A 14,140-nucleotide genomic window follows, 5' to 3' on the forward strand; every position below is an offset into this window, starting at 1 on the left:
TTGCTTACAATGGCCCAACTGTACAAAAATGACGTTTACCCAACATTGAAAAAATACATTGGCCCAACAGTGGCCCAATATTAACTGTTACATTGGCCCAACGATAAGCCAACAAGTTGGTTTGATTAAGGGCCAATGAGCAAATTACCGTTGGCCCAACATTAGTTGCTTACAATGGCCCAATTGTATAAAATGACGTTTGCCCAATATTGAAATAATACATTGGCCCAACAGTGGCCCAATATGAACTGTTACACTGGCCCAACAATAAACCAACAAGTTGGGTTGATTAAGGGCCGAAGAGCAAATTACCGATGGCCCAATGTTGAATTCAAACAGTGGCCCAACATAAGGAGCGTTGTTGGCCCAACAAAGGTCCAATAACATCCTGCTATCTGGGATACTACTGAATTCTAAAAAAATTATCTTTATATTTGGATAAGTGTTGCAGAAATGCTCATAAGAAGAAAGTGAAACATCATCATTAATGATATCATCAAGTCGTCTAATGTTGCTGTCAAAAATTTGTTCATTATAAAATTGTTTTCCACCAATATGCAAATGTGGATTGTAAATAGTGGTGAGTCACCAACAACATCAATCTTTTTCTCAAGATTTTGCAACATTATCCAGGACTTAAAAACATCTATCCAAAATTTATTTTTTAGTGTTTTTAAAAGAGTTGCAGTGTGTTCAATACCACAACTTATAAATTTGTTCAAATTAAATTTAGGAATGAGGTTTCCCAACCCTTTATTTGTAAAAATAAGATGTCTTATCTAAAATAATTTCATAGAGACATTTTCAACCACCCTTCTTCATATTTTTTTCACAATTACTTCTTTCTTTACCCTATGGGTTGAATTATTCCATATAAATAAGAAAAATAATTTTTCCAATTCCTTACAGTACGATTTAGAAGGATTTGGGACGGACGTTAAAATCCAAATGCTATTATGAAATCCTTATTCAAAATTCTTCTGTTGCAACAAGTAAAACATATTGGAGTGAGCTTTTAGAAGTTGGAAGTCAGGAATGGAAAAAAAATTCACATGATACCCTTTAGCGTAACAAAAGACTGTAGACTCCAATGATTTCAATATAGAATTATAAACAAAATCTTAGCAACAAATTCATTTTTATTCAAAATAAAAATGACTGTAAATTATGCAGTTTTTGTCATACTGATGATGTAACAATAGAACACCTTCTGTGGGAATGCGATAATACACAATTTTTAGCTCTACTGGTCAGAGACCAGAAGAGCTTATGCGATAGTAATGCGTCCGGCGTCCGTCCGTCTGTCTGTCTGTCTGTCTGTCCGTCTGTCTGTAAACAATTTTTCAAAACGCTACTCCTCCTACAATTTTAGTCTGATTTCAATATAACTTGGCACACAAGTAGACTACACTAAGATACATAGAATAGTGCATGGGTTTTTGATTTCAATGAACGGTGTTGCCATGGTTACTAAAAATAGAATTTTCTGTAAAATTCCTTTGAAATGCTACTCCTTCTATAGTTTTGGTCTGATTTCAATATACTTTGGCACACAAGTAGACTACACTAAGATACATAGAATAGTGCATCGGTTTTTGATTTCGATGAACGGTGTTGCCATGGTTACTAAAAATAGAATTTTCTGTGAAATTCCTTTAAAACGCTACTCCTTCCACAGTTTTGGTCTGATTTGATTATAAATTGGCACACTAGTAGACTACACTTAGATACATAGAATAGTGCATCGGTTTTCGATTACGATGAACATTGTTGCCATGGTTACTAAAAATAGAATTTTCTGTGAAATTCCTTTAAAACGCTACTCCTTCTACAGTTTTGGTCTGATTTCAATATAACTTGGCACACAAGTAGGCTACACTAAGATACATAGAATAGTGCATCGGTTTTTAATTTCGATGAACGGTGTTGCCATGGTTACTATAAATAGAATTTTCTGTGAAATTCCTTAAAAACGCTACTCCTTCTACAGTTCTAGATTGATTTCAAAATAAGTTGGCACACAAGTAGACTACACAAAGATACATAGAATAGTGCATCGGTTTTTAATTTCGATGAACGATGTTGCCATGGTTACTAAAAATAGAATTTTCTGTGAAATTCCTTAAAAACGCTACTTCTTCTACAGTTTTGGTCTGATTTCAATATAACTTGGCACACAAGTAGACTACACTAAGATACATAAAATAGTGCATGGGTTTTTGATTTCAATGAACGGTGTTGCCATGGTTACTAAAAATAGAATTTTCTGTAAAATTCCTTTGAAATGCTACTCCTTCTATAGTTTTGGTCTGATTTCAATATACTTTGGCACACAAGTAGACTACACTAAGATACATAGAATAGTGCATCGGTTTTTGATTTCGATGAACGGTGTTGCCATGGTTACTAAAAATAGAATTTTCTGTGAAATTCCTTTAAAACGCTACTCCTTCCACAGTTTTGGTCTGATTTGATTATAAATTGGCACACTAGTAGACTACACTTAGATACATAGAATAGTGCATCGGTTTTCGATTTCGATGAACATTGTTGCCATGGTTACTAAAAATAGAATTTTCTGTGAAATTCCTTTAAAACGCTACTCCTTCTACAGTTTTGGTCTGATTTCAATATAACTTGGCACACAAGTAGGCTACACTAAGATACATAGAATAGTGCATCGGTTTTTAATTTCGATGAACGGTGTTGCCATGGTTACTAAAAATAGAATTTTCTGTGAAATTCCTTAAAAACGCTACTCCTTCTACAGTTCTAGTTTGATTTCAAAATAAGTTGGCACACAAGTAGACTACACAAAGATACATAGAATAGTGCATCGGTTTTTAATTTCGATGAACGATGTTGCCATGGTTACTAAAAATAGAATTTTCTGTGAAATTCCTTAAAAACGCTACTTCTTCTACAGTTTTGGTCTGATTTCAATATAACTTGGCACACAAGTAGACTACACTAAGATACATAGAATAGTGCATCGGTTTTTGATTTTGATGAACGGTGTTGCCATGGTTACTAAAAATAGAATTTTCTGTGAAATTCTTTAAAAACGCTACTCCTTCTACAGTTTTGGTCTGATTTCAGTATAACTTGGCACACAAGTAGACTATCCTAAGATACATAGAATAGAGCATCAGTTTCTGATTTCGATGAACGGTGTTACCATGGTTACTAAAAATAGAATTTTCTGTGAAATTCCTTTAAAACGCTACTCCTCCTACAATTTTGATCTGATTTCAATATAACTTGGCACACAAGTAGACTACACTAAGATACATAAAATAGTGCATTGGTTTTTGATTTCGATGAACGGTGTTGCCATGGTTACTAAAAATAGAATTTTCTGTGAAATTCCTTTAAAACGCTACTCCTCCTACAATTTTGATCTGATTTCAATATAACTTGGCACACAAGTAGACTACACTAAGATACATAAAATAGTGCATTGGTTTTTGATTTCGATGAACGGTGTTGCCATGGTTACTAAAAATAGAATTTTCTGTGAAATTCCTTTAAAACGCTACTCCTCCTACAATTTTGATCTGATTTCAATATAACTTGGCACACAAGTAGACTACACTAAGATACATAAAATTATGCAATGGTTTTTGATAAGTACATACCAGTAGAGCTACAGTCTCAACAGAGACTTCTGGTTTCTGGAAGAATTTGTGCGTTTGTTTGAAGAAAAAACTGGTCTAATGATAAATCCTACCATTCAAAAGTTATGGTCAAGGTTAAAGTTTTCTCATAAGTACAAAAAATCTCCAAGGTCAAGGTTAAAAGTTCAAGATTGTTGGTATCAAATGAAAGGTCTTGCCACTAAGAATACATATGTGAAATATGAAAGTCCTGCTATCTACTGTTCAAAAGTTGTGGCCAAGGTCAAAGTTTTTGAAAAGAAGGTCAAATCCCAAGGTCAAGGTCCAAGGGGCAAAGTTCTTGGTATTCAATGAAAGGTCTTCTCACAAGAATTATATATATGAACTATAATAGCCCTAGCCCTTACCATTCAAAAGTTATGGTCAAGGTTAAAGTTTTTTCATAAGTTCGGAAATTTTCAAGGTCAAGGTCAAAGTTGTTGGTATCCAATAAAAGGTCTTGCTACAAAAAATACATATGTGAAATATGAAAGTCCCAGTACCTACCATTCAAAAGTTATGGCCACAGTAAAAGATTGGAATTTTTGTGTAAAAGTGGGTCATACTCCAAGGTCAAGGTCAAAAGGTCAAATTTGGTGGTACCCAAACAAAGGACTTGTCACAAGGAATACACATATGAAATATGAAAGTCATAGCTCCACTAAATCAAAAGTAATGGGCAAGGTTCAAGTTTTTGTGACGGACGGACAGAGTGACGGACAGACAGACGGGCAGACGAATGAGATTTAATGTCCCCTCGCTTTCGCGAAAGCGGGGGACAATAATTATTTCAATAGTGGTTTGGAATGCATAAGAAATTATTTCAAAATTGCATATACGAGTATTAATTGTTTTTCGCCGATTCGGCAAAATTCAGCAGGAGCTTGCTTATAACATTTGCCTACTGTAGGTCAGTATAATAATAGTGTCCGTGCACTAATTGAAATTTCTTCAAAAAAGGAACACAAAACAACTTTAGTTATAATATTTTTAACAGAATATGTAATTCAACCTTATTTTTGTTTTGATATTTGGGATACTTCTATAGAGCTTGCAATGTGGTTTTGATATTAAAATCATTGTCAGTAACTATTAATTATTTTAATATCTATTGGAATCATTGTTTAAAGCACTAATGAAATCAGCATTTCAATCACTTTTGAAATCTATATGTTAATCACTATTGAAATATTTATTTCAAATGTGAACATTATTTCAATAGTGGTTGCAAACCTATGTTTGGTATTGAAAAGCACTTTCAACCACTATTGATCATTTCAATAGGGCCGGAATTAAAAATATCTTTGTTTCCCCTAACCCGACCCTTAATTCTCAAGTTGGGTCGGTAGGTAGGTAAACAATTTTATTTTCTGACAGCAGCTTTGAATATACATTCGAAAATTAAATGGAAAATTACCTTTATAAATATGAAAAGTACAAAAGAAAGCGATTTGTGAACAAAATACTAAGCATCGTACATTTGCCGTTTAAAAGCAAAATTCATGATTAATTAATTCACAACTGTTATTTAGTTGAACTTGTGAAATACTCATGCCATTACATTTATATAAATTGAATGAAATAGACAAAATTCTCAAATACGCAGAGACCAGACATACGAGTATATTTTTTCAAACCTTCCATCAGCCTTCAGAGGTTATAGACGATCAATGTACTTTTTTGTGGGCCATGATATTTGCAGTGGTTCAGAGCATTTTGCTTTGGAGTTAAGAAGTAAGTGGATAATTTTAAATCGCAGGATCAAATTCCAATGAGTAACGTTGAAAACGGTCCCTCAAAGGGGACCATAAAAACTTTAAGTCCAGTGTCGCAGAAGATGCTTGCTCAAAAAAGATCCCCCACTGCTTAATGGCAAAAAAGTGTTGAGTAAGTCTAAATTTGGAGCAATGTGGAAATGTTTAAATGCCGTCCTAAGAAATCTCGTAGGGATTAAAAGCATAGAAACAACCAATGTTCAAAGGCCTACATGTAATAGAAAAATACCCTGGACGTCTCGGGAAGCTGAATCATGACTCCAAAACTATTTGGAAAGAGTATTTTAACAATATTTAATTGAACCAAACCGAATCTACAAATGATAAAAATGCTATATACATTGTCATAGTCACGAAGTTTAACCACTAAATAAAGGCATGAAGAAAGAACAACTGAATTTTATTTATCAGGATGAATATGCAGACTAATTTACAACAGCTCCTATGGTTCCATAATGGCATATAGTAAACATAGGAACATAGATGAACTGGTTATTAGATCAAAACTCAAATTAAATAAAATGCAGTGAAATTGAATGATGTGTTCACTAGGTGGGCCCCTCATCTACTCATGAGGCGGGCCATACGATGTATTATTACGTACCTTGAATTCAAAGACAGGTTTGTTTGTTGTTTAACGTCACTTTCGAAAATTTATTCACTCACATGGAGACGCAAAGACACCTCCGAAACACTCTTAATTAGTCATGGTAAATTTTATTATCGAAATGTTTCAAGAGTGAATAATTCAAATTAGCTTAAAAGCATAAGATTGAGATATCGCCATTGTTTAATGAAGAGCTAATGCCGTGTAATCACATCTGGATGTCATTTTGTTTCCAACAAATGCTTCAAAATCACAGTAGAACAATGTCGGACGTTTTTTTAAAAAACTGATTTTAATGAAATTGTATTTTATAGGGATGTCAAATCGGTCAATTTTAAATACTCGGTTACTCGGACGTTTTTCCGATCGAGTACCCGGGTACTCGGTAAAAGTGTAAATAAATATGAACAAGTTAATTGATAACTGTAAAACATTTCAAACTCTTGTAAAAATAAAACCGATGGGAGGTTACCTGCAAATGCGTTGTAACAATTATGTCCACTTTGTAACCGACGAAATTTAATCTAACATTTTTTTAAGTTCAAGTTATTTATCAGACAAATACGAGAAATAAAATCAGAAATGGTTCACAGTGTTTTTGTTTAAAAAATAATCTGTTCCGTAACTGTAATGTAACTCTTTGGTGCGTTTGATGTCCAAGTGATAAGTTGTCTGAGCTATATGTACGGTATAAACTTGATCAAGTTATCCTATAACAGAGCGGATTTATACGATCTTCGTACACTTTTTGATCCTAGATTTCATAGAATTACGATACGGTATGTTGTAGTTTAGAGCAACGATGGACATAAGATTTTTAAAGCATTTGCATTAATTGGCATGTAATCAAATGCATCCAAATCAACAATCGCACGTGCAATATCGTCTGTCTCTTTCCCAAGAATTTACGGCTTCTTGGAGAATTGACAAAATTATTTAATTTGTTTAAATATAATGGACCTTAAACGATGTTCAATGAAAACAAATAATTAAAGCAAACTAAATATAAGGGAAGACGACAGTCGAAGGTGAGAAAAGCCCGGGTAGGTACATCAGGTGTTTGGTCACGATAATTACTGTATAAACATTGCCACAGGCGATAACGGTCATTTAGAGGCATAGGAAACCCTAATTACTGAATGTACAAGTGCAATGAACATTTTACGTTTTAAAACCGATGTTTTAATGCATTAATAAATAAGCTTAGAAATATTTAAAAATATACATCCGAGTAACCGAGTACCGATTTTAGTATTCGATACTCGGACGTTCGATCGAGTACCCGGTTAACCGGGTACTCGTTGACATCCCTAGTATTTTATAAAACTTGGTTAACAATAAAAAAATATTTGAGTGATCTTATTCAAAAAATCTTTTCAGTCGGTGCGATTTAATTTGGTCGGTCGCGTTAGGGGAAACAAAGGTATTTTTTATTTTGGACTAGTGGTCGAATTTCAATAGGGGTTGCAACAGGTGTTTGTTATTGAAATACACTCTCAACCACTATTGAAATAATTATTTCAATAGTGGTCGTTATTTCAACAGTGGTTGCAACACTGCTGTTCTCTCAACTTGAACCTTTACTCTCTCTCTTTTTCTCTCTCTTAAAATAAAGAAACACACATCATTGTTTCCTTTGAAATGTGTATATAATGCTGTATGTTGTGTGAATAAAAAAAAACTTTATTGCTAATCTACTTTATTATCCCCCGCTTTCGCGAAAGCGAAGAGACATTAAATCTCATTCTCCTGTCCGTCTCTCCGTCTGTCCGTCAGTCTGTCCGTCCGTCACAAAAACTTTAACCTTGCCCATAACTTTTGATTAAGTAAAGCTATGACTTTCATATTTCACATGTGTATTCCTTGTGACAAGTCCTTTCTTTGGATACCACCAAATTTGACCTTTTAACCTTGGAGTTTAACCCACTTTTACACCAAAATTCCGAACTTTTACTTTGGCCATAACTTTTGAATGGTACAAACTAGGACTTTCATACTTCACATACTAGTAGCAAGGCCTTTCACTGGATACCAACAACCTTGACCTATTGACGTTGACCTGGGAATTTCTGTTTCTTGTGAAAAAACTTTAACCTTGGCCATAACCTTTGAACGGTAAGGGATTGGGCTTTCATAATTCACATAAGTAATTCTTGTGAGAAGACCTTTCATTGGATACAAAGAACTACGACCCTTTGACCCTGAAGTTTAGCTTACTTTTAAAAAACAAATCTTGACCATAACTTATAAAGGTTAGGGCTAAGGCTTTCATGTTTCACATATTTAAACCTTGTGACAAGACCTTTCACTGGATTTCAAGAATGATCTTGACCTTGGAGTTTCAACTACTATTAATAACATTTAGTTTTTGGGGTAATAATATATTCAATTTGCATTTAAGAAAAGTTTAATCTTCGCAATGTTGCCATTATTGGTCCTCAGTGTTTCAGAAACACATCTTGTTCTTTATATTGAGAAGAGATATCATGACTTTCATATTTGACATGTTCATTACCTGTGACAAACTATTTCCAAGCATGATTTGTGACCTATTGACCTTGACCTTCAGGATTAATTTTTAAATTTCTAAATGACATATTATAAGGTTTTCATATTTAAGACAATATGTCATAAAAAATGACATCTCACCCACAAAGACACCGAAAGCAGGGGACCACAATTCTTTGAATTTGCTTGTTTGTTTGCCTATTTATGGGTACCTCTATAGGAAACTTATAAAACGACATACTAAAGTTATTCCTGTACACTTCTGGTGTATTTCATTTGAGGAATCACTGTCTAGTTAGTATAGTATGCCAGGGCATCAACGATAGTGGGAAACATGGGATAATTTCCATTATCTCATGTTTCCCACTATCCTTGATGTCCTTGGCATACTATACTAACTAGACTGTGATTCCTTATATTTCCATTTCATTGTGAAATAAAATGTAAAGATTTCAATAGTCCTCGGCTACTGACGTCAAACGCTAAGGCAGCCGCACGGGATTTACATGCATATTTGGCCTTCTAGCGTCAGACATAGAGACAGATGCGCTCAAGATTTGCATGCATATGAAGCCTCCTACACTCCTGACCTATCGACCTGCCTAATTTACATTCCAGTAGAATTATCAAGAAATCAACTACGATAACTTTCAAAGAGTTATCACAGAGAAAAAAATTAGAAATGGAAATATTGACTTATCAAACTCGGTTTTTTATGACCTACGCTGATTTGTAATTCTTACATCAGATTCTATACTGGGATCCCCGCCATGCATCACCAATATCTCTTTGACACCGTCTCCATTAAAATCGGGCAGTGCCATTGCTTGGTAGAAATTCCACTTCTTCTTAAAAAATGGCGAACTTGCCTCCCAGAGATGTTTTCCTTAGGAGAATTTCTTTGGTTAATCGTTCAATCAGGTGAAAAAAGTTTTTTTTCATATCTTTTATATAGAATGTAGTCATGTGTATTGGCCCCTTCAAATGACCAAACAGTTGGGTTTTGGAGGGGGGTAACTTACCATTCCTGACGTCCACGGCCTCCATCATGGCACTGCGCCCTCCAATGACACAATCTATGTTCCCGTCTAAATTTAGATCGAAATCTTCACAATTGTTTAGCATTGCCCCGGATCTTGTGGGAACTTTCCATAGAACATTTCCGTCATATCCCCTCATTCCAATAAGAGTCCCAATACATGGATATATCCTTCCTATTAATATTAGAAGGTTTCTGGATATAATAATTTTTTTAACAAATGTTATTCGTGGTTTGTCAAATAAAATATACTTATTTTAGTCTTAAAAATTGTACTTGATGAAAATTTAACTCGCTAACTGGAAAGCTAACGATCGGCTCTGTAAAACAACAGCCCATCTGCTAAATGATAACCCTCCCCAGCCATGTCTTAGATCGGATGTTTTCTTTCACAAATGCGTATCATGAGTTTCGTGTGATTTTATTCATCTAACGCTCTAACCTGATGCATTACAGAATGCCCACAAACTTCCGTTTGAGTCTATTTTAATTATGGCTTCGAGATCCGCAGTGGACGCGGCACCAAAAACTACGTCTTGTAATCCGTCGCCATCAATATCGATCAGCCTCATCACGCTCTCTGTACCTATAAAAATAAATACAACTGAATATTTTCAAATATGCATTGAAAATATCTTGGTGGCGTTGATGGTGAACTCATGTTACTTATTTCTTCTATTGTACTTTTGGCAGGTTTTGTTTTAATGTATATTGTACATTTACTTTTCAGAACATAAAATTAAAAATATGAGGTATATATGAAAATAATATTTACCTTAAGTCCTATAAGAGAACGGAATGTCAGAAGGTCAAAATATAAGTACAGACGTCACCATATGCCGGTGAAGGACTTTAAATTTTGAACTTTGCTAGGCGCTCATAGTCATTGAGCAGAGAGGGTTCTTTATTGCGCCAACGGCTGGCATAACAAGGGATCGACCATGGTTTTAAGGTCTCGTACGAAGGATCCGCAACTTTCACTTCAAGCGCCGAGCGCTTGGCGAAGAAGTATTTTCTCGACATAGGTCAATTACGGCCGAGATTCGAATTCACGACCTCCCGATCACAAAGCGAGCGCTCTACCGACTGAGCTAACTTGAACGACCAATAGCAGAGTTATCTTTCTTAAAAAATTGTTTTCAAGGGATAAAAATCAATACTATTAAATGAAAATTAAACATATGGTATCTAATACATTAAAACATTTTAACGATCAATCATTTCATTTTTTTGTTGGGTTTTTATGAATTGGCACATTAAACGTGTTAATTACCGGTATTTATACCTCTACTGAGAATACTCGAATTTGATTGGCTGGTAAGAAAACTTTAAAACACAACAATGACTCCAAATGGTACTGTTTACAGCAATAATGACCTAGGAACCATTGCACGTGGGATATAATGACCAGGTCAGTATTATTAATGATATAGTATGGTGAAAACTTCGCCAAACGTTATTATTTTGCCCTGCAAAAGAGTAGTACCACAGTTACCGTGAAGGGGCTAGTGACCTCTTAATCAAAAATTCCTTTTTGAGTGAAGTTAATACATAAAATAGGGATTATTCGAGAAAAACAACCTGTTTTTAAAATTGTGCATGGTCTGTTTTGCATTACCATACAGAATGCGGTAAAATTTTACCAGACTAAGACTGGACATATTGGTTTTCTTTACCAGGCATTAACAATATGTCATTTTTACGTTCATGTAAAATGTCCCCCAAATTTAAAAGTATCGCAATAAGGAGCGGATTTATTCAACATATACAGTGAAACCTGTCTAATCCTGCATGCACTGGGAGACAAATTTTGTGTCGGAATAGACAGGGTGTCGGATTGTACAGTGTAAAATCATGGAAAATGTTACACGCCGGGAAAGAAATTTAATGTCGGAATTCACAGTGTGGCGTATTACACAGGTGACGAATTGGACAGTTTTCACTGTTTATCAACGCATGTACATACCAAGTTCCTTAAAGGTAACCTTCCAATTCGGAGTCTGTGGTTTTAGATTTTCGTCAGCTCGTTTTGTTGTGGCGATTTCTGCCTCTTGTCCGGACTTATCAAATTTGGCACCTGTCGGCGTGGTAATGGCACCGCTGGTGGTGTCAGATCGCCGCACTAACACATAACACATAGCGGCGATAACCGACAGAAGCATTATTATTATGAAGAAACCCACCACTATAAGGGGCTTCTGTCGGGATCTTTGGCGGTATCTTTTGTTGAGTGCTATATAAGAAACCGGTCCAGTGTCGTCTTCAGAGTCAGAATGAGTCGCAGAAACCAGAGGCACTCGGTCGTAGCCATTCTTAGAGGCTGAAATTCAAGACTTCATATTGTAATCAAATAGCAACTCCTTAATTAATGACAACTGTAATTAACAATTATATAACAATTTCTACAACTCATAGCAAAAGTGAGATACCCATTGCAGAAATGTTGGAGAGGGTGTTTAAACAGGACTGAGCTTACCTGATTTGGACATGCTGTCAGTGGTGAAACCTGTTAGATGTTGATTTCACGTACACCATATCATGTCTATCACATTATACGACAAATGAACAATATGCAGTGCAGTGCAGTCATTGGCTAATAATCACTTCTGTTATAATAAAGTATCCTGGAAATACGTTACAATGTGATGTTTTAGGCGATCTGTCGCAAAAATAAATTATCTTAAGTACCCCCTCAGGTTGTGTTAACTTAATATGGAGATAAAACGTCCAATAAAAGCTATGAATTCAAAACCGATGTAGTACAAAAGGGGTTTTCGATAAATGTTTGTCCACATGGGGGACTTTATCAGGTACATAATTACTTTAATCGAATTTTGAAATAGACGGCTGGTGTTTTTACGATTATAAACATTGAAAATCGTTCATGACTCTATTCTTCCTACAGTTTTAGACAACTTTCAATAAAACGTGATACACAAAAATAATATTAGGTACATGATTCTGGTCTAGGATTTTTTTTCGACTAACGGAGTTGCAAGGGTTACTAAAAACTTCTGTGAAATTCACTCAAAACCTTACAAAAATTTGTTCAGATTTGAATATAACTTTCAGCAAAAAGAGAGAATACACAGCAACATTCTGTTTAACGGATTTTATACAGAAGTATTGCAATGACTATTATATAAATATAGTCTTTGATGAGGTCGATCCATAGATATATCGACTTCATAGAAAAGCATATCGACCGAGCACGAAGTGCTCTGTCGATATGCTTTTCTGTGAAGTCGATATATCTATGGATTGACCGGAATAAAGGGCTACATTTGTTATTTTATTTTTTAACAGAGGTTGATAAAAAAACAATTTGAAAAAATGGGAACAAACCACAAGTTTTCTCTCTTAAACACTTAGAGACTAGAAATCAAAATAAATTAAATTGTTTAATATAACTGTGTTAAACTTTCTTTGACATTTTTAGATTTTAACATAATTTAGAGGATTTACTAATTGAAAATACTACAAATGTACATCTTTTTGATTATGTTTTGTGTCAATTTTGACAAAGATATTCAATATGTTCTAATATTAAGTAGATCCTAATTCAGGCCATTGTTACGTCTTACGAGTTACAGAACATTACAAATTTATTTATAAATGGAGGAATATATATCTATTTTTTCAGAAACATCAAGTAATATACTGTATCAGCTATAACTGTGAAATCTTTCCTATTAATTTTTTGTTTTACAGAAAATTGCCTTTATTTTAAGAAACATCAAATCGATTAGCCTTTCAGATTCTATAAATAGTAACTCAAGTCTATATACTGTCATATATTAAATCATGTTACCAAGTTTAAGCCAATCAGAGAGCTTGGAATATATGATTAAAATAATATTACTTAATATCAATATCCACATAAGGTGTCTCCAGGGTTACTGAAAATTGAAAAACTTTTTGTTCAATGTTAGTAATTTTTATTTCTCAAGTAGACTCATCAAGAGAGCATAGTTTTAAAATTGAACTTTTTGATTCCACAAAAAAAATTCATCTTTAGGGAGAGCCCAGATTTTCTAAATACAACATCTCTAATAATGATTTCCGTCAATGAATATGCTAGATGATGAGCTAATATATGAAGAAAAGACCTAAACACTCTGTCAGAAATCTTATGTGTGAAAAGAAGAAAAGACTTACTGTGGCCTTCAACTCGACATTTGGATATATCGACGACGTATTGTCAATCAACAATAGTAATTTCCATTCCTACGTCGATACGATATATCCTGGTGAGTTTGAGATAAAAGATACCACAGAGTCTGACACATCTGTTTCATACTTGGATATTTTACTTGAAAAAAAGACGTTAATGGTAGGTAATCTAACAACCAAGCTTTTTGATAAACTTGATGATTTTAACTTTTCTATCGTCAACTTCCCTTACTTATGCAGCAATATACCTTCATCACAGGCATGCGGAGTATATATATCTAAGTTGATTCGATACGCAAGAGCATGCTCTACGTATGAAAAATTTCTAAAACGAGGTAAATTATTGACAAGCAAGTTGATGAAACAAGAACATGAGCAGTCT

At 34.4% G+C, this 14,140-nt stretch overlaps 1 protein-coding gene across 1 annotated transcript; it reads right to left on the reverse strand.

Moving 5' to 3' along the window:
• Positions 1 to 9,289: 9,289 nt before the first annotated feature.
• LOC134248934 (protein FAM234A-like) lies at positions 9,290 to 12,350 on the reverse strand (the record flags this gene model as incomplete). The annotated part of the gene is made up of 5 exons (XM_062731319.1): positions 12,062 to 12,350; positions 11,552 to 11,905; positions 10,028 to 10,171; positions 9,569 to 9,760; positions 9,290 to 9,432 (listed from the first exon to the last, which is right to left on the reverse strand). Coding segments are annotated over exons 1-5 (846 nt in total), but the record flags the coding sequence as incomplete, so codon positions are not given.
• Between the last annotated feature and the right edge of the window lie 1,790 nt (positions 12,351 to 14,140).

Source organism: Saccostrea cucullata, unplaced genomic scaffold (genome assembly GCF_032062105.1).
Source record: "Saccostrea cucullata isolate Sc308-1 unplaced genomic scaffold, CSIRO_AGI_Scuc_v1 ctg1780, whole genome shotgun sequence".
Classification (NCBI taxonomy): domain Eukaryota; kingdom Metazoa; phylum Mollusca; class Bivalvia; order Ostreida; family Ostreidae; genus Saccostrea; species Saccostrea cuccullata.